The sequence below is a fragment of the Mustelus asterias genome, chromosome 11 (assembly GCF_964213995.1).
Source record: "Mustelus asterias chromosome 11, sMusAst1.hap1.1, whole genome shotgun sequence".
Taxonomy (NCBI): domain Eukaryota; kingdom Metazoa; phylum Chordata; class Chondrichthyes; order Carcharhiniformes; family Triakidae; genus Mustelus; species Mustelus asterias.
This window is the reverse complement of record NC_135811.1, coordinates 39793640-39815704: the sequence shown is the minus strand read 5'-3', so window position 1 is coordinate 39815704 and position 22065 is coordinate 39793640. Positions and strand designations below refer to the sequence as shown.

The following is a 22065-nucleotide window of genomic DNA, read 5'->3' as shown; positions in this document are numbered from 1 at the left end:
TCAGGACATCCTTTCCTGCAGCGTATCAGGTAGACAACGTTGGCCGAGTTGCAAGAGAATGTACCGTGTACCTGGTGGATGGTGTTCTCACGTGAGATGATGGCATCCGTGTTGATGATCCGGCACGTCTTGCAGAGGTTGCGTGATGTCGTGGTCACTGTTCTCCTGCAGGCTGGGTAGTTCGCTGCGGACAATGGTCTGAGGCTGTGCAGTTGTTTGAAGGCAAGACGTGGGTGTGCGGGGATGACCTTGGCGCGATATTAGTCTTCATCGATGACATGTTGAAGGCTCCAGAGAAGATGTCGTATCTTCTCGGCTCCAGGGAAGATCAGAGAAGACAGAGGATAGCAGTGGAAGGGTGCGTTTCTGAATGGAAGGCTGTGACAAGTGGATCCTCAGGGATCAGTGCTGGGACCTTTGCTGTATGTTGCCTGGTATGGAGGGCATTAGCTATGAGGAGAGGTTGGACAAACTTGGTTTGTTCTCATTGGAACAACGGAGGTTGAGAGGCAACCTGATAGAAGTCTACAAGTTTATGGGGGGCATGGACAGAGTGGATAGTCAGAAGCTTGTTCCCAGGGTGGAAGAGTCAATTACTAGGGGGCATAAGTTTAAGGTGCGAGGGGCCAGATTAAAGGAGATGTACGAGGCAAGTTTGTTTTTACAGAGGGTGGTGAGTGCCTGGAACTCACTGCTGGGGGAAGTAGTGGAAACAGATACGATAGTGACATTTAAGGGGTGTCTTGACAAATATAGGAATAGGATGGGAATAGAGGGATATGGTCCCCGGAAGGGTAGGGGGTTTTAGTTCAGTCAGGCAGCATGGTTGGTGCAGCTTGGAGGGTTGAAGGGCCTGTTCCTGTGCTGTAATTTTCTTTGTTCTTTCCTGCAATTCAGCGTAGTTGCCACATACATTTGGATCCTTTTCACTGCCAGATGCTGACTATGTTAGCATCCTTGGAGGTCTTCTGGAACTTTTCCCCCAATCTCCAGATGCTCAAAGACAGTCCATTAACAAACTCTGTAATAACACTTCAAAGTCTCTGCTGGAATGTCATCTGGACCAATGCTTTTTTCCCTTATTTAATCACCTCTTCAGTGGAAGGAGGAAGAGACAAGTTCTCTTTCTCAGGCAAATGCTTAATTTGAGAATGTGTTGAAATGTGACAGGTCTCCGTTGAGGAGTTTAGCAAAGTGCTCTGTCCAGCATTCAGCTCCCTGCATGGCATGAGCTATTTGACATCAACTTCTGGCTGAGTAGCATGTAGGGGGCAAGGAGATGCTAGTGCTTAGATAATGGGTCTTGCAAGTTTGTCTAGTATTGGTTATGGCAACATCACGCTTGGCACACAACAAAACTAGGTGAGCTGCATTTGATTTTTTCTTTCCGGCTCCATGCTGACTGAGGATACCCGTCTACTTGATGTAATCATGTCCAACTCTAGCATTAAATCACACTCAAGGATAATGTTGCCATCATTAGGGATAGAATGCAGGTGGTGGTCCAGATTACCATAGAACTTTATATTGTCACTGTGGCAGCATATGCATTTTGTTATGCATCTGCTGTGTTGTTGCATAGGAAGGCATGGGCTCATCAGGTTCAGCCAGCCAGTCACTGCCTACCAAGTAATTAAGCAATCTGTGTATGAATGTGTGTGTTGGTGCGACGCTATGTATGTAGGTCACATGCCTGGCAACCGGCTAATTAAATCAAACAACATGTCCCATTAGTTTAGTTAGTTGTAATAGGCAAATTATACTCAACCAGCTCATGCTTGCAGAACCGCTATTGATATGTGAATCCACAATTGGGCAACACTTGCTGAACAATCTGCTGTGTGCTAATAGTGACACCAGCAACCAATTTAAGACAATCAATCGTGCTTGTAACGTGGCACATTTACAGAAGTGACATATATTCAGATACAAGGACCACTTCTCTGCAAACAAAAGGAACATGTTAAAACCTTGTGCTTTTTTTGAATTACCAGGGAGCTTGGAGAGCCTCTTTCTCCATGGCAGCACCTCAGCCAGAATCAACTTGCCAACCAATCAGCACCCTTTACTCTGCAGCACAAGTTGTTGAGATTGTTTGAAATTTGGCATCCTTCTGTTTGTCCTGACGGATGCAAGGTGAAAAGCTTCAGCAATATTCAAGTTCTATACTATCAAGTGACTGTATACAGATTGATGCAAATTGTACTGAGAAAATGCTGCACTACCAAAGTTTCCTTCTTTCGGATGAGATGTTAACGGAGGCCCCATCTGTTCTCTCATGTCAGCATAAAAGATTCCATGATATTATTTCAAAGACCTGTAGGGCAGTAATCCCAGTATCCCGGACAATACTGACACCACAATCAACATTAGACAAAAAAAATTAATAATTTTTGCCTTGCTATTTGTGAACCCTACTGCATGCAAATTGGCTGACTCATTTCCTTCATCACAATATCTACAGCCAAATTTGCGGATGACACAAAGAAGACAGGACAGTAAGTTGCAATGAGGAAATAAGAACCTTACAAATGGATATAGATAAGTTAGGAGAGTGGGCCAAAAATGTGGCAGATGGAGTTTAACGTGGATAAGTGTGAGGTTGTGCATTTTGGTCGGAAAAATGGGAAGGTGACTTATTATTTAAATGAGGAGAGACTTCAGGGTGCTCCGATGCAGAGGGATCGGAGTGCCCTCATTCATGAGTCACAGAAAACTAGCATGCAGATAATAAAGAAAGCGAATGGAATGTTGGCATTTATAGCTAAAGGAATAGAATATAAAGGTAAGGAAGTATTGTTGTGACTATACAAGGCATTGGTGAGTCTGCATCTGGAGTATTGTGCACAGTTTTCGTCCCGTTATTTGAGGAAAGATGTAGTGGCATTGGAGGCAGTTCAGAGGAGATTCACTAGATTGATTCCAGAGACGAGGGGTTTGTCGTATGAAGAGAGATTGAACAGTTTAGGCCTATATTCTCTAGAATTTAGAAGAATGAGGGGAGATCAAATTGAGGTATTCAAGATGATAAAAGGTATGGATAAAGTAGACGTGCAGCAGATGCTTTCCCTTGTGGGCATTCTAGGACGAGAAGTCGTAGTCTTAGGATAAGGGGTAGCAAATTTTAAACTGAGTTGAGGAGAAACTACTTCTCCCAAAGGATTGTGAATCTGTGGAATTCGCTACCCCAAAGTGCAGTGGGTGCTGGGACAGTGAATAAATTTGAGGAGGACTTAGACAGATTTTTAATTGGTAATAGGTTGAAGAATTATGAGGAGATGGCAGGAAAATGGGGATGAGCATATCAGCCATGATCGAATAGCGGTGCAGACTCGATGGGCCAAATGACCTAATTCTGCTCGTATATCTTATGAATATTGACCAATTTCATAAGTACTTAATTAGCTGTAAAGCTTTGGGATGCCCTGAGGATGTGAAAGGAGCTATATAAATGCAAGTATTTTCTTTAAAAAGTAGACTTGTCATGGTCTCTTCCAGCAATTTTGGTGTTTCATTTTTGATGAAGTTCTGCATCTACATTTATCATCGGAGAATTTACAGAAAATACATTTAGGTGAAAGATTGGGTAACTCTGTTGGAAATAATGGATGCAAATTTACCCACTTCAACTTGTGTACAAATATAGAGACAGCAGCTATAACAATGACTTAAGGAAGCCAGAAAGGTGACTTTTTGATTCATGTTATTTGAAGAGTTACTGTTAACAGTAACAGAATGGGAGATCTAGGTATTTATGTTCAAAGAGTCTTTTACCAATTTTAATGGTGACATTACAAATTCAAAACAGTATTTTACCAGCATGGAGCTTATTTTACAAAAATAAACTTCACAAACATGATGGGCCTAACAAGACCATTATTACAAGTGGTTAAAAAGCCTGATAGTTCTCAGAGTAACACCCTGCATTAGTGCCACCACTAATTTTCTCCCCCCGTTCACGTGGGCAATTTTGTGTGCACCAATATCAAGATAATGTGTGGATGTGCCACCAATATAGAGACAAAAAACCCTATGATATACATTTTTTTGAAAAAACAAAACAAAATATCATTCCCAACCACTGACACAGTAACCTGCTAGTTCCACATATTACCAAATATGCCGAATTCAATTTTAAATTTACCATGGTGGCATTAGAAGTCAGGTTTTAAATTTAGCATCATAATCACAATATCATACATTTAGTTTTTATATTGCAGCTTGTGTTTTAGTCATGTGACAGAAGATAAGTTGAATTGGTAGCGATGGTTCAAGACAAGGATCTTTTGTTTCAATTTGGCAAACTCAAGATAGCAAGAGCCAGGGAGGCTTGCCTTTTGAATGGATAGAAAATGTGGAAAAGGCTACTTTCGTTTTTTTTAGTCTGAGTGTTTTCTTTGCTTAAAATTGCTATGAATAGTGAGGAAAATAGCTCAGTCATTTCTTCACATCACCAAACAGTCAGGGGTAAAGGGCCTGTGAATTTTGAGAGCGGTTGATGGCCAGTGGAACACAAGAGCCCCTGTAAATTAAGTGAATATTGAAGGAGGAAACCATGTCTGGGAATTGGAAAGTGTGTGTGTTGTGAAGAGAGAATGGAATCGCAGGAGGGAGAATGATTTTTGACGAAGGTTTTGGGAAAGCAGTGGCGTTTATTCCAGTTATTTTTAAAAAGATTGAAATCTATAAATTGTGAACAAAGCAGTTCACCATTTTTAAAGTAAACTGTCTCTCTCAGTGCATACAAAAATTAATTGGGGAGAGATAGTATTTATAAATATGCAAAGTTTTAAAAGTCCTATGAGATAACCGCAAGAAGTTCTGCATTATTATATGAAGATCTGGGCTAGGAATCCTAAACTTTTCACAAACTCACTAGAAGTGCTGTTGGATGTTTTATGTCGTCAGATATTTTTGGGATTAGTCTTCCTTTCATGATTGTACAAAACCAGCTGCAGCAGAATGGGCTGGGGAGATAGGGAGGAAATGAGCGAGTATAGGACTGTAGGCAGAAGGGAAGCAGAAACTGGGAGGATAGGCAAGGCGGCTGCAGGAATGACACTCACCGTAGCTGACACAGCTTCAGGCTTAGGTTTGGCGGTTAATTCCACCTGATTAATCATGTCAGGCTTGGCTCTCGTCTGTTAATTTCAAGTTGTTGGGGAGTCTACCAGTTCCTTGTTTGTTGGCTAGAGTGGCAGTAAACTACATTTAACCACTGCAGGATGTGCATGGCTATAATAATTAAGTAAATGTTACTTGATCGATTGTTGTATGGCTGTGCAGGCACATAGTTTATAGAGAACACTAGTGGAGGAGTCTCCCAATAGCTGTTTAGTGAGCCTCTGTTAACTTAAGCTCAACAGCAATTATACGGGTATTAAAGCACAGTTGACTAATGTGAACTTAGAAATTGATAAGGCAGTAGAGATGCAGTGGAAGACATCTTGGGAGATATTTTCTGACACTCAGCACAGAACATTCCAGTGAAAAATTAAGACTGAGAAGGATGCATCATTTGTGGCCAACTAAGGAAGCTAAAGATATCAAATTGAAAGAAAAAGCAGACAATTCAAAAGATTGGACAGAATTTTTAAAAATAGCAGAAAAGGAATAACAAAAAAAGGGGAGAAATTAAAGCACGCGAGAAAGCTGGCTAGAAATATACATTTTTAAAAATAGGTATTCAAAAGGGAGTAACTAAAATAAGCAAATCTGGGGAATTAATGATAAGAAATAAGAAAATGGTGGACACAGAAAAATACAGTGTCTGCCTTCACTGTAGAAGACAGAAATGATTATATATGGGGTGAAAGAGAAAGGAACATAAAGCAATTACAATCACCAGGCCTGGGGTACTGAGAAAACTATTTAAATAAAAGGCTAGCAAGTTTTCAGGATCTCATGGACTTTACCCGGGAGCTTTAAAAGTGGCTATAGCGACAGTACATACGTTGGTTTTATGAACATACAAACAAGGAACAGGAGTAGGCTATTCAGTCCCTTGAGCCTGCCCAGCCATTTAATAAGATCACGGTTGATCTGAAAGTGACCACAAATCTGCATTCTGCCTACTCCCGATACCCTAGCACCACTCCTTGTTTTCCAAAAATCTATCCACCCCTGCCTTAAAAATATTCAAGGGCTCTGCTTTCACAACCTTTTCAGAAAGAGGCCCAAAGACTTTCATCCATCAGAAAAAAATTCACCTCATCTATATTATAAATGGGCATTCCCTTATTTTTTTAAACCATGATTTTGAGTTCTAAATGTTCCCACAAGAGGGAATACCCTCTCAATATCTATCCTGTCAAGACCCCTCAGGATCTTATATCTTATTAAGTGGCCTCTTACTCTTCTAAACTCCAGCATATACAAGCCTAACTTTTCCTCATCAGACAAGCCACCCATTCCAGGTATTAGCCTGGTAAACCATCTCTGAACTGCTTCCAGTGCATTTACATCCTTCCTTAAATAAGATGATCAACACTGCACACAACACTCTAGAGGCCTGTACAACTGAAGCATAATCTCCCTAGTTTTGTATTCAATTCCCCTCACAATAACAAATAATATTCTATTAGCTTTCCTAATTACTGTAAATGCATTCTAGCCTTTTGTGATTCATGAACTAGGACACTTAGATCCCTCTGCCCTTATGGCCCTGCAATCTCTCACCATTTAGTTTGGTTAATATGCCTCTTTTTTATTCTTCCTGCTATAATTAACAATTTCACACATTATATTCCATTTGGCACACCTTTGCCCACTCAATTATCTGTATCTTTTTGTAGCATCCCCACGTCATTTTCACGACTTACTTTCTTGTCTCATGTGTCATCAGCAAATTTGGCAACTATCCCTTCATCCAAGTCTTTTATATAAAATTGTAAACAGTTAAGATCCCAGCACTGATCCCTGTGACACACCACTTGTTACATCTTACCAACCAGAATAAAATATATTTATGTCTACTCTCTGCTTCCTGATAGATTGGATGACTATCTATGCCAATATGATGTGCCCTTTACCATGAGCTTGTATTTTCTTCGATGTGGCACTTTATCAAATGCCTTCTGGAAATCTAAGAACAGTCTATCAATCTGTTCCCCTTCATCCACAGCACAGGTTACTTCCTCCAAGAATTCCATAAGTTTGTTAAACATTACTTCCTTTTCATAAAACTGTATTGACTCTGCCTGATGATCCTGAGCTTATTGAAGTGCCCTGCTATAACTTCTTTACTAAAAGTTTTTCGCTATGACAGATGTTAAGCTAACTGGTCTGTAGTTTCCCACTTTTTGAATAATGGAGTTACGTTTACTATCGTCTAATCTAATGGGATCTTCCCCAAATCAAGGGAGTTTTGGAAAATTAATGCATCAACTATCCCACTAGACACTTCCTTTAAGCCCCTAGGATGAAGTCTATAAGGTCCTGTCAGCCTGCAGCTCCAACAATTCAAACAGTACCACTTCTCGGAGTATAATTTTCCTGAGTTCTTCCCTCCCTTCCATTTCCTGATTTATAGCTGCTTCTGGGATGTTACTTTTATTCTCTATAGTGAAGACAGATGCAAAATACCTGCCATCTCCTATCTTTCCAGATTCACTGCCTGTAGGACCTATGCTCATTCACATTTTTCTTATTTAAGGAAACCAGGATGTGGAAACGGTTTGGGCAGAGAGGAGAAATGCAAAGGCAAGAAGTTACTGGTGGGAGTCATATACAGGCCCTTTTGCAGTAACTACATGGTAGGATGGAGCATAAAAGTAGAACTGATTGGAGCTGGTCATAAAGGTACAGTGATAATTATGGGACGATTTTAATTTGCATATAGACTGGAGAAGTCAGACGGGCAAAGTTCATTGAACGTTGTCGGGATAATTTCTTGGAACAGCATTCTCTGGAGTGAACTAGCGAGCAGGCTATACTAGACCTGATATCATGCAATGATTTTACGGCTAGCTTTCTCTCTTATTCTCATTTTTCCTCCTTACCAATCTTTTAGTCATCCTTTACTATTCCTTATATTCTGTCTAATCTTCTGCCCTGCCAACTATCTTGGCAAAAATTATGCACTTGTTATTTAAGTTTGATACTATCTTTAACCTTTCTAGTTAACTGCGGATAGAGAGTCCACCCTTGGACTTTTTCTTACTCGTCTGAATGCATCTATTTTGTACATTCTGAAATATCACCTTAAATGTTTACCACTGCATCTTTATCGACCTTTCCCTTAACATAATTTATTAATTCACTTCAGTCAGCTCAACTTTCCTGCCCATATAGTCTCAGACCCACTTCTTTCTCTCTCAAGCCGAATTAAAATTCAATCATATTATGGTTGTTGCTACCTCTGTGCACCTCCACGAGGAGATTAAATACTCCCATCTTGTTGCAAAAATAAAATCCTGAGGTACGTGTCAATGCGGATGCTGAAAGGTCGCTTCCCTTTGAGAGAGATTAGAACAGGGGATACATTTTAAAAATAAGGGGTCTTCCACATAAGATGAGGAGTGAAGGCAATATTTTTCCTTCGAAGAGGTCATGAGTTGTATAATTCTCTTTCCCAGAAGGAAGTGGAGACAGGGGCATTAAATATTTTTAAAAGCCAAGTCAGATAGATTCTTGATTGACAAGAGAGCACAAGGATATGTAGGGCACTCAGGAAAGAAGGTGTCACAATCAGATCAGCTATGATCCTATCAAACGCCAGAGCAGGCTCAAGGGGCCAAATGGCCTGCCCCTATTTCAGAGGATCAGATACACAGAAACATCAGCAGCTGTAAGTTCCACTACAAGTCACACGCCATCCTGACTTGAATGGCACTGCCGTTCCTTCACCATTGCTGGATCAAATCCAGAAACAATTTTTCCCCATTAGTATGAAGAGAGTACCTACATCATACAAAGAAGGAAGCTCGCTGCCACCTTATCAAAAACAATGGCCCCCAACCACCAGTGTGGCACGGGCCCTGACCCCAACCCCTCTCTGGACGTCACATGGGTCCCAGGTCACACCCCCACCTCCCTCCCCACCTCCCTGGATGGCGCTCTTGCCCCAACCTCCCTGGATGTCACACCAGCCCCAACCTCACCCTCTCATGTCACTGCCCACACTGCCTCCCCGTGCATGGCGTCAGCCCAACCCCTCCTTGTGCGTGGCATCAGCCCTGACCCAACCCTACCACCCCAGATGTCGCACCATTCCCTCCCCTGCATGTCGCCACCCCACTGTCCCAAGTGGTCGCCAGCCCCTACAACACACTGCCTGACCCCTTCTGCAGACGTCACCCGACCAACCAGCCCCGACAGCCTCCCTCCCCAGATGCTGCACCGGCCCCCCCTCCCCAACATTGCCTAGTCCACCGGTCACCAGCCTCAAACATCACCCACCCTCCCAATAGCCCCTTCCTGAATGACACCTGCCTGCATCCATATTAGTATGGGCAACAACTACCCTCCCTAGACGTCACGCCGGCTCCGAGCCCCCCCCCTCCACTGACATCTTGCCTGCCCCAACTCCCACCCTCCCCAGTGGTCAATCACCCCCCTGACACCCCCAACTAAAGGATATCTTTGTTTATTGTTTTTGCACAAAATTCGAGTCCCTGTCAAAAACCTGGGTTTGGAGGTCATCATGTTTCTAGAGGTATCATTCTGTTAGCTGAAGAGGGGGCCCCCCAAATTCAGCTGTGCCTACAATTCCCAATATGCTATGTACAGGGTGAGCATACAATGTGAGGAATGTTCCAGAATTCAATTTAATTCAGGCTACAATTTTTTTCATCCCCAAATTATATTTAAAACAAGCTAGCACTTGAACTTTAGGACTGTTGCTGATTATAATTACACATTAACTGACAAAATACAGACAACAATGGCTGTTCTACGTGATCTAACCTGATTGCATCTAGAGTAGCTCCGTGTGCAAGCTCAGACACCCAAGCCATGTCAGAATGTTGGCACTGGGGATGAATGGCATCCATAATTAAGCACAAATATCTATATGATACCTTCCTTTTCCTCAAGATGCCCCAAATCACTATATAGTCATTGAATTACATGAAAACTGTTGCAGCTATATGGGCAAGCACAATAACCAATTTGCTAACAATGAGATTCCACAAACAGCAGTGAGAAACTCCAAGCTTCACCTTTCTGGGGAAAAAAAATACACTGAACCCAGTTTTCCCTGAACAACAGAAAATTTGGGACATATTTTGCTCATGCACAGAAGTCAAAGCTTGACCTGTTACACACTGTTCAGATGAAAAATGATCAGCAACCTGATCATGCATGCAGCACTGTTACCCAAACACTGATAGCCAAGTTCCGCACACACGAGAACGGCCTCAACCGGGATATTGGGTTCATGTCACACTATTTGTAACTCCCACAGTTGCGTGGACCTGCAGAGTTTCACTGGCTGTCTTGTCTGGAGACAATACACATCTTTTTAGCCTGTCTTGATGCTCTCTCCACTCCCATTGTTTTGTTTCTTAAAGACTTGATTAGTTGTAAGTATTCGCATTCCAACCATTATTCATGTAAATTGAGTCTGTGTCTTTATAAGCTCTGTTTGTGAACAGAATTCCCACTCACCTGAAGAAGGGGCTTAGAGCTTCGAAAGCTTGTGTGGCTTTTGCTACCAAATAAACCTGTTGGACTTTAACCTGGTGTTGTTAAACTTCTTACTGTGTTTACCCAAACACAAGACAGACAAGTTGTCAAGATATGTGGACATTAGTCTACTCGCCTTCATCTTTAAAACAAGGGGGCTGATCCAGAACATTTACTTAATTTACCCCTCAATTAATGTCTCAAAGTGGGATTGCGGAATCAATCCCGTATTATTTAGGTTATTGGTGTGGGCAAACTAGTTACTATTCTGCCAACAAAACTTTTGGGCATCACTGGCAAGCCAAATATTGATGTATTTCCCACTCAGGATTTGTTTGACCTGCAAGATGCCTTTAGACCTTTTGCACAGATGTATTGGATTTGCACGGAATGACTTGCGAGCCTCTTGAGGAATTGGTCTGGAGGGGAACTTGCAGGTGGCCACGTTTCCATGTGCTTGCTACACTTATCCCACAGGTAGAGGTCACAGATCCTGAAGGCGCTGTTGAAGAAAGTTTGGCTAGTTGCTGCACTGCCTCTTGTAGATGGTACACACTACAGCTGCTGTGTGCCATTGGTGACGAAAGTGAACGTTAAAGTGATGGATGAGGCATCAAAGTGGGCTGCTTTGCTCTGGACGTCAAGTTCCTTGGGAGTTATTGGGGCAGTGGGGAACTTTCCATCATACTTTTGACTTGCACCTTCTACATGGCAGGGGCAATCTGAGGAGTCAGGTGGTGAGTTACTTGCCAGAGAATACCCAGCCGCTTACCTATGCAGTAGCCAATATTTCGAAGGACATCATTGGTACTATATAAATGCAAGTTCTCTCTCACACTAGATATTAAATATCCTTTAGATTCTGAAGAGAATGATATCAAGAAATCATTAAATTGGAGTTTATTTTCTCTCTGCCCATTGACTGCACTGCAATCATATTTAAAATTCAGCTTCTCTCGTGGCAAAAAACAGTAAATAAAAGTCATTTGGTAATCTAGAACTTGAGACATGTTGGGTGGGATTTTCTGGCTGCGCTCATCCCAAAACCAGAAAATCCCGCCCAAGGTCTATGAACGTTTGCATGGTCCATCCCTCGCCTGCTACGATTCCAGTGGTGGGTGGGACAGGAAAATTACAGTGGGTGTTAAAGCGTTTTGTCTTGCACTCATCAGGATAATATGCAAGAATATCCAATTGTAAAGAATACGATTTATACTGCTTGAGAAGAGGGCACCGGGTTAGCCAGTGGACTCACACAGATGTTGCTGTGGAGAATGCACCAGTTAAATAATGACAAAGTTAACTGCCAAGCTTGTTTAAATTCAAGCTGGATAGGTTGGCTCTGATCTGGCAAAGCAGTGTCCTGGGGAACGAACCAGAGAATGGCTGATGCCCATTTCTGAAACAGATGCAATGTGTAAACATGGACCTGTGTATTAACATACCTAGCTTCTAGCACACGAGTGGACCATACTGCAAACCCGACTGAATCTTAAATTTGTCAGCATAATTGTTAGCACACTCAGGGTTGTTTCCCAAATGTTGTCCAATCACAGAATCTAATGTTGGGCACTGTGTTTTCAGTTTTGCAAGCACGGGCTGATTGAGTAATGTCAGTACCTTGTCTGCTGCAAACAGCTAAAGGGATATGCCACTTGATATGATCTGCCAGTCTTTGGGATGTATGCACTACATACATGGCATTACACCAGCACTAAAATTCATGCACCATATTACTCATTTGCACAATATGTAGAATGCCCTTTTGTTAGGAGGGCAGCATCTGTTTGTGGCAAATGCTCGTGTTGCTACTACTTGCAACAAGGTGAAATAGCTAGCTTTATCTCTTGCTCATATTTTTGAGACATCTTACCCTTCCAAGGTAATCTGAGATAGAGCAGGCATTTTTCAGAACCGAAAATAGGGTCTTCAGACCCATACATGAGTTTATACGTCATACAATGGGCAATGATCTAATCAGAATGGTTCTGATGCACTTTTTCAGCATGTAATTTACATGAGTAAATGGCTTGGGTTCCATTTGAGGTTGCTGATGAAGCCAATATCATAGCATGGAACTGTAAGAATCCCAATGCTTATATTGACCAGTGAGGGAAGGCATGCATTAGGTGGCAGCAGAAATCCCCTGGCAGATTTCACAACCAGCATATCAAGGATAGGGAGCTTATTTCACTGCTTCATTTCAAAAGGTGAATTTGAAGTCAGCATGGAGCCTTTCAAGGTGTGCAAGAAATTCTCACATGCTACTGCAGATTAAAATATATTAACACCCTGGGGTTACCACCGACCAGAACCAGGTCTGGAAATTCTCCTCATTCCCCCAAGCTTGCCTATCATCCATAAGGTACAAGTTCAGTAGTTCGATGGAATACTCTCCACTTGCCTGGGTGAGTGCAGCTCCAGCAACAAAAGCTTGACACCATCCAGGACAAAGCAGCACGCTCGATTGGCACCCATCCATAAACACTCACTCCCTCCACCACCAACTCACAGTAGCAGCAGTGTGCACCATCTACAAGGTGCACGACGAGAATTGACTAATGCTCCTTAGGCAGCACCTTCCAAACCCACAACTGTTACCATCTAGAACAGAGCCAGCAGATGCATACACTACCAACCGAAGTTCCTCTCCAAGCTACTCACAATCCTGACTTGAAAATACAACATCGTTCCTTCACTTTGGTTGGGTCAAAATCCTGGAATTCCCTCCCCTAAACTTTGGGTTTACCTGCACTACATGGACTGCAGAGGTTCAAGGCAACAGCTCACCGGCATTTTGATTAGGGATGGACAACAAGTGCTGGCCCAGCCAGAAACATCCTCATCGCAAATGAATAAAAATGTATCCACACAGTCAGAAATACACAAAGGTAAGAAACTCATCCAAATGGCAACAGTAGCAGAGAGCCCACCAACAACCAAAGACACAAACTGCAATAAAGTTGTGCATTACACAAAACTACTGCAAGCATGTTTATAGCTGTAACATTGTACATCATACAAATTTTACTTGAGGCTTAGGACCATCAACCATGCCCCCAAAAGATTCTGTAGTTCTCTAAACTTCTATATCAATGCACTGGAAACCAACAGATTTCTTTTTACATTAAACTGACCCGAATTTTCAGTTACTAACCAGTGAACTGAATAAGTTAATAGAAATATTTAAAATTAAAACTCGAGCTTTATTCCTCAGTTTCAATGCTTTCTATTAATGTTGCGCAAAGATGTTGGCAGTAAATAGTGGTTGGAATATAAAGAGAAAGTTGCAAAGCAATCATGCTTGATTGTTTCAAGCTACCAACAAAATACATACAAAAAAGGTAATAATACCTCAAAGAACAAACGCTCATGCAGCTTTCATTTTTCAAATACCATCTGAAAACCTCCACATAAAACCACTGATTGTAAGATGTGTCATGGGAAGAGTGAGCTTGGAGTTAAATGCCTCCTTTATATAAAATGCTTCTTTGGATGTTATTTATGCAAGTATTGATAGTAATTTACTCAAGGGGTACAGGCACAGTCATAAATTGGTGCGTTACCGTATCTGAACCCTTCAATTAATTTGCAATTTCTGTACAGGATTATCACTCCATATGACCAATCAGGAAATTATGGAAATCAGGATTTTCTTTGAGTTCAACAACTATACAAGTTGGCTGCTCTTTTACAGCTGTACAGTAAAAACAATGACATTGACATATTAACCACATCAATAATGGCACAATACACATTACAAACCACATTTAAAATATTACTTGAGAAAAATAAAAAAGCTAAGAGCACATCACTGCTTTACTTATGAGATTGCTACGAGCTGAATGCAATTCCTCTTAACACAACACACATTTTAACGGGACTATTAACAAGTTTTTTTTAAAAATGCCCGTCTTAAGCTTGATCTTGGTTTCAGATGAAGCTCGGCACAACATCGTGGGCCGAAGGGCCTGTTCCGTGCTGTACTGTTCTATGTTCCTTAAAGTAAAATTCATAGAAGATAACTGTCTCAAAAGGCTAGAACTAGGATCTGCTTTCAAATCACTTGGATAGAAGTGCCAGAAATTCGACACATGACGAGAACTTACCTCAAGCACTTGCGGTTCAATGTTTTTAAAGGAGAGAGAGTAGATTCCCCCAGAAATCTGTTTTTAGTTAAGTTTATCAGTGTCACAAATAGGCTTACATGAACACTACAATGAAGTATGTGAAAATTCTCTAGTCGCCCCACTCCAGCACCTGTTTGGGTACACTGAGGGAGAAAACTGGAGGTAACCCACACAGACACAGCGCGAAAGTGCAGACTCCGCACAGTGACCCAAGCTGGGAATCAAGCACAGGAATCAAACCCAGGACCCGGGCACCATGAGGCAGTAGTGCTAATCACTGTGCCACCATGCCATCACATTGTCCTTTCGAACTATAAGAAAGTTAGATCATCTGGAGCCGGTCACATTCCCCAGGGACACATTTGCATGGTTCACACAATGAGGAACTTTTAATCCCGAATGTGTGCAGCCACCACCACCCCCCCACCCCCCTCTCTCTGGGATGGTATGGTTGGGGGCTGTAGACAGGGGAGGGGACAGCAGGTAGGGGGGAGGGGACACAGGCGCTCCCGCTCCGCCCTGACGTTTCAGAAGCGCCGCTCCCGCGACTCGGCGGCACCCCGACTGCTCACCTTCGGCCACATCCTCATCCACGGCGCCTTTCACCTGGGAGAAACACCACTGCAGATCGTTACCGCCGCTGCCGACACCTCCCACCCCTGTTAAATAAAAACACACAATGTATCAGTCAGGAACCCACCCGGGGAGGAGGCGAGAGTCCGGACTCCCCCGCCTGAGCACAGCCAGACATGAGGCCCCAGCCCCGGCCCACACTCTTACCCGCCATGTCTTTGCGATCAGACTGAGTGAGCTCCCTCCCCGCAGGGCGGGGCCTGGCCGGGCGGTAGCGGCTCAGCGAGGGTCCAGGCGCTGCGCCGCGGGGTGTTTAGCGGCGGCTCTAGGAGCCGCGGGCCGGGTTTCCGCTCCCTCCCGCCGCCAGCCACAGGCCAAAATGGCCGGGCGGCATGATGCGCTGACGTCACCGCCGGGCCGCGCGCGCAGCCCGCTCTTAAAGGGGCCGCGCCAGGGTCATGGGCACACAGGCAGCATTGCACACTGCTGGTCTCTTAAAGGGATAATGGGCACACAGACAGCAGTGCACACTGCTGGTCTCTTAAAGGGGTAATGGGCACACAGGCAGCAGTGCACACTGCTGGTCTCTTAAAGGGGTAATGGGCACACAGGCAGTAGTGCACACTGCTGGTCTCTTAAAGGGGTAATGGGCACACAGGTAGCATTGCACACTGCTGGTCTCTTAAAGGGGTAATGGGCACACAGGCTGCATTGCACACTGCTGGCCTCTTAAAGGGGCCGCTTCAGGGTCATGGGCACATAGGCAGCGCTTAGATGGAATCTGTATACATTGGATGGTCTACACCTGAACTGGACCAGGACAATTGCTTTTACACGGTGGCACAGTGGTTAGCACTGCTGCCTCACAGCGCCAGGGACCCGGGTTCGATTCCTGGCTTGGGTCACTGTCTGTGTGAAGTTTACACGTTCTCCCCGTGTCTGCTGGGTTTCCTTCCACAGTTCAAAGATGTGCTGGTTCGGTTGATTGGCCATGCTTAATTGCCACTTAGTGTCAGGGGATTAGCAGGGTAAATATGTGGGGCTACGGGGATACAATACCTGGGAGGGATTGTTGTTGGTTCGACTCGATAGGCCAATGGCCTCCTTCTGCACTATAGGGATTCTATGAAGGATACAGTCGAGGTACATTCCCACAAGGGAGAAAGGAGCATGACAAACAAAGCCACAGCTCTCTGAATATGAGGTGCAGAGAGTAGAAAAGGTGGATAAGACAAGTGACAACAAATTAAAAGGGGTGGCACGGTGGCACAGTCCTCTCAGCATCAGTTGTAAATCAGTGTGGTGAGGGATTGGAATGCCCTGCCAGCATCAGTTGTAAATGCGCCTAGTTTGGGGGCGTTTAAGAGATCCGTAGATAGGTTCATGGACGAAAAGAAATTGGTTTAGGTTGGAGGGTCACAGTTTTTTTTAACTGGTCGGTGCAACATCGTGGGCCGAAGGGCCTGTTCTGCGCTGTAATGTTCTATGTTCTATGTTCTATGTTCAGGGACCCAGGTTCGATTCCCAGGTTGGGTCACTGTCTGTGTGGAGTTTGTACATTCTCCCTATGTATGCGTGTATTTCCTTCGGGTGCTCCCGGTTTCCTCCCACAGTCCAAAGATGTGCAAGTTAGATTGATTGGCCATGCTAAATTGATCCTAGCTTCAGGGGGATCAGCAGGGTAAATATGAGGGGTGACGGGAAAAGAGTGGGATTGTTATCAGTATGAGCTCCATGGGCCGAATGGCCTCCTTCTGTACTGTAGGGATTCTATGATTTTATGATTCTAAGGGGACTAAAACTGCACAGTACTCCAGGTGTGATCTCAAGAATGCCTTATATATTTCTTTATGTTCTATTCCTTTAAATATAAATGCCAACATTCCATTCGCTTTCTTTATTATCTGCTGTACCTGCATGTTAGTTTTCTGTGACTCACGAACGAGGACACCCAGATCCCTCTGCACTGGAGCACCCTGAAGTCTCTCCCGATTTAGATAATAAGTCGCCTTCCCATTTTTCCGACCAAATTGCATAACCTAACACTTATCCATGTTAAACTCCATTAGCCACATTTTGGCCCCCTCTCCTAACCTATCTATTTGAAAGGTTCTTATTTCCTCATTGCAACTTACTGTCCCACCTATTTTTGTGTCATCTGCAAATTTGGCTATAGAGCCTTCTTTCCCTGTATCCAAGTCATTAATATAGATTGTAAATAGCTGGGGCCCAAGGACCGAACCCTGTGGCACCCCACTAGTTTCTTCTTGCCATCCAGAAAATAAAACATTTATCCCGACTCTGTCTCCTGTCCATCAGCCAGTCACTTATCCAAGCTAATAAATAACCCCAATCCCATGTGATCTAACCTTGTGAATTAACCTTTTGTGCGGCACCTTATCAAATACCTACCGAAAGTCCAGATATACTACATCTACAGGATCCCCATTATCCACTTTGCTTGCTACATCCTCGAAGAACTCTAGCAAATTAGTCAAACATGATTTGCCCTTCATGAAACCATGCTGACTCAGATGGATAGCGTTTTGACTTTCCAAATGTCCTGATATTGCTTCCTTGATAATTGATTCTAACACTTTCCCAACAACAGATGTTAAACTAACTGGTCTGTAATTTCCCACATTTTGCCTCCCTCTCTTTTTGAATAAGGGTGTTACATTAGCATTTTTCCAATGCACTGGAACCTTTCCTGTGTCCTGGGAATTTTGGAATATAATAACCAATGGATCCACTATCTCCGCCACCACTTTCTTCAATAACCCAGGATGTAGGCCATCGGGCCATCTGCCCTCAATCCCAATAATTTGCTAAGTACCTTTTCCCTATTGATGTTGATTGTTCTAAGTTCGACCCTATTACCTCTGACTTGCCCGTTCCTATAGGAATGGTATTAGTGTCCTCCTGTGAAAACTGAGGCAAAGTATTGATTTAGCATCTCTGCTACTTCAGTGTTCCCCACTATTAGTGACAGGAAACAAAGGGTAATGGTCAACAGATGTTTTAGTGAATGCAAAGCAGTTTCCAGTGGTGTTCTACAGGGCTCAGTGTTGGGTCTTCTGCTGTTATGGCATGTTCTTTCTGCCTAGAAAGGACAAGGCCATGTGTGTGTATTAATATATATAGCTTCTATCACATGGTCACACATTGTCCATTTTCCAACTAAACAAAATAGGCAACTGCCATTCCCTGGTTCATTTCCCAGGTTGATGCCTTGACCAGTCAGGCTGATTTGAATTTTAACAAAGCTTTGCTGTTAACTGTAGGTGACCAGTTAACTGGTGCATGCTCCATGTCAACATCTCTGCCAATCAGAGTCCACTTGCCAACCAATCAGCACTCTCTTCTCATGCAGTATAAATTCTTGATCCCTTCACAATTTGGTATTCTTGTGAATTGTCCTGATGAGTGCAAGACAAAAAGCTTCAACAACATGATTTTGTAGCAATAAGTTTTGTACTTCAGATGACTAACATTTCCTTTCCTCCTGCAATCCAATGTGCTGCTCCCAGCTGCTCCAACTTTGCACCACAATATTATATCTCTTAATATTTGCCTTCTTTCCTCTCGCATTTCATTACCATAACCCTTCAATTTTCTTCTCTATTTGCTCTCCCCTATATTGCCTTCAATTCCCCCGTTTCACTATGCTCCATTCCCAATCACCCCCTCCTATCAGTGCCATCTACTCCCCTTTTCTTTCCTTGACTTGCCAGTTTGTGTTGGTGTTTACCTTCCATCCAAATAATTCTAATTATATTTTCCCGGCTTGTTCCCATCTCCACCGAGCCAATTTAGTCTTGAAGGTGACACATATGGTGTCAGCCTCAAATACTAACTTTTTAAAATTCATTCATAGAATATGGCATCACAGATTGGCTAGCATTTATTGCCCATCCCTGGTTGTCCTTGGAGGGTAGTTAAGAATCAACCACATTGACACTGGAGTCACATGTAAGCCAGACCAGGTGAGGATGGCAGATTTCCTTCCCTAAAGTAAACCAGGTGGGTTTTTCCGACTATCGACAATGGTTTCATGGTCATCAGTAGATTCTTAATTCCAGATTTTTAAAAATTGAATTCAAACTCCACTACTTGCCATGGCAGGATTCGAACCCAGGCCCCAGAACATTAGCTGGGTTTTTGGATTAATAGTCTAGCGATAATACCACTGGGCCATTGCCTTCCCTGTGGAAGTGAATTCCAAAGCCTCAAAACTCTCAGGTAAAAAAGTTTTCCCTTCCCTCTGTTCTAAATATCTTACATTTAATTTTGTAACTAAAGGCCTAAGCTACTGGAAGCAGTCCGTTTCTATCTTCCTTATCCAATTCTTTCATACTTCATAAACTCTTCATCACATTTGTATTTCCTCATATCAGACAACATCTTGGCAAATCTGTTGTACAATTTTTCCAAAGCCGCCATCTGCTCCTTATAGTATAGCATCCAGTACTGCTTATTATAAGATAGATGAGGGCCTATGTGCACTGACTTCTGTCAATATTCACTTCTTAAATTCCTTCCTCAGCTTGAAGAGGTCATTCGTCACGCAGCTATTTTCTGGAATCACGAAATGTACAAAATGGATGCCATATTTGTTAACATAATAACAGGCCAAGCTAATTGTGTGAAAAGCATGTTCAGAGATTCTGAGACTTATGAGTGCAAATCTATCTATTTATGTGCAGCATCCATTGTGTCTAATGAAAGAATCACAATTTAGTCTTCTGTCCCCTGAATAAATCATGCTGCCCCAGCCAATGCAGGTACCTGTTATTAAGGGTAAGAATTTTAAAATCAAGACGTTCCTGGACTGGGACCCAATTTAAATCAGTGAGCACAGGAGTGACGGATGAACAGAACAAGCTGTGAGTTAAGAAATGGGCTACAGAGTTTTAGATAACTGAACATTATGGAAGGAAGGAGGCCAAGCAGGAGAGCACTAGGATAATTAAGTCTGGAGGTGTTAAAAGGCCTAAATGAGGGTTTCAGCATCAGATGAGCTAAGACGTGGTTGGAAGTAGGTGATCTTGGTCATGGAGAGGATATCAGGTTAGTGCTCCTTTCAGGGTCAAAGCAGTCTGGTTCAGCCTCTGACAGTGGCTGGGGAGAAGGATGGAGATGGTGGCTAGGAAATGGAGTTTAAAACCATTATGATCTGGCAGGTGGCAACTGTCCTGCTAACGAAATCACAAGGCTATCACAACAATTTTCAATTTGTATTTTGCTATGAATAGGCATGTGTGCTGAAGTCAGGAGCCACAAATTTCAATAATACTTTTGGAGATATTGAATATTAAATTAAAACATTTATTAGCAAAAAAAACTTAAATACACTAGATTACATTGACACAGTTAAAATTAATCTTACAGAACATTTTCCCAATGGATTTTTACTTTGTGAAACTCACAGATAAATATTCCTTTAGGCAACAGTCCCGATAAATATTTAATCTGTAAAGTATTCAGTAATATTACCACAGGGCACCAACTGCTGCTATAGGGAAGGGATATCACAGGGTTGCTCTCTTTTTTTCTCTCTCTCATTCCACTGTGGATAATCCCAAAAAGCTTTAGAAGAGAGCCTTGCTTTTTGCAGATAACAGGCACCCGTCTGGGTAGCTAAAGACAGTTTCACTTTGCTTCTTTTCACAACTCTGACCTAGCACGGAACATACTCCAGGGTCTTACTTGGCCACTCCTCTCAACACAGCTCCCATGCTTTCCTTAAAATGTGTTTTTCTCTTTCATCTTTAACACTATTGTTCACAACACCTCTATGAACTTAACTGTCAAAGTATACAAATGAGTCATGTTCTCTATTGCCCCACTCTTGGGTCAAATAAAACTTAATGGCCTTTCCTTAAGTTGTAAACTCCTTATTATTTCCTTTTCAAATTCAACTCCTAAGTATTCAAATCCTCACTTATCTCCTAATGCAAGTTTCTATCCATGATGTGTTTACCTGTAGAGCATCCAATTTGGCACTATTGACTTCAAATGGCTGCTTCTCACACCTATTCCCTTTGATGTTTTGAACTCTGTGGACATTGACTTCAGTTTAATTAAATTAGTCACTCACACAGCCCCCACAATCTGTTCCACAGAATAACACAGTACCCAGGAATAACAGAAAATAACATTTTTTCACAGCACCATTAATCTTATAATTACAAAAACATTTTTGTTAATTTATCATTTCAAAGGGGACTTTTAAAACTTTAATCAAAATTATGAGGCAGGGGCAAATGCAAATTTACTGAGAACAATTCTACTGAAGAATATAGTGAATTAGAAAAAAAAATCCTTTTTCCAATGACTTTATTAATAAGAAAATATCCATTATAGATCATTTACTATTGTACTCAATGTAAAGGCTTTTGTTTTCTCAGTGCATTCAACACTGGTAAGCTAAAGTAATTCAAGTAGTGGTAATTTACCACTGGACTCTGGGATGGTTCCTGCAGATTGGAAAACAGCAAATGTGATGCCACTGTTTAAAAAAGGAGGTAGACAAAAGGCAGGTAACTATAGGCCAGTTCGCTTAACTTCTGTAGCGGGGAAAATGCTTGAATCTATCATCAAGGAAGAAATAGTGAGACATCTGGATATAAATTGACCCATTGGTAAGACGCAGCATGGGTTCATGAAGGACAGGTCATGTTTGACTAATTTGGTGGAATTCTTTGAGAACATTACGTGCACAGTGGACAATGGG

The 22065-nt window shown here is 42.6% G+C and overlaps 1 protein-coding gene across 1 annotated transcript in view; it reads right to left on the bottom strand.

Annotated features, from left to right (window-relative positions):
* Positions 1 to 15846, bottom strand: part of ppp2r2d (protein phosphatase 2, regulatory subunit B, delta) — a 76880-nt gene extending 61034 nt beyond the window's left edge. The window contains exons 1-2 of the mRNA XM_078223466.1: positions 15537 to 15846; positions 15329 to 15415 (exon numbers count right to left, since the gene is read on the bottom strand). Coding sequence (XP_078079592.1) covers positions 15329 to 15415; positions 15537 to 15543 — 94 coding nt within the window. The 5' untranslated portion in view covers positions 15544 to 15846. The remainder of the gene's footprint in view (positions 1 to 15328; positions 15416 to 15536) is intronic.
* Between the last annotated feature and the right edge of the window lie 6219 nt (positions 15847 to 22065).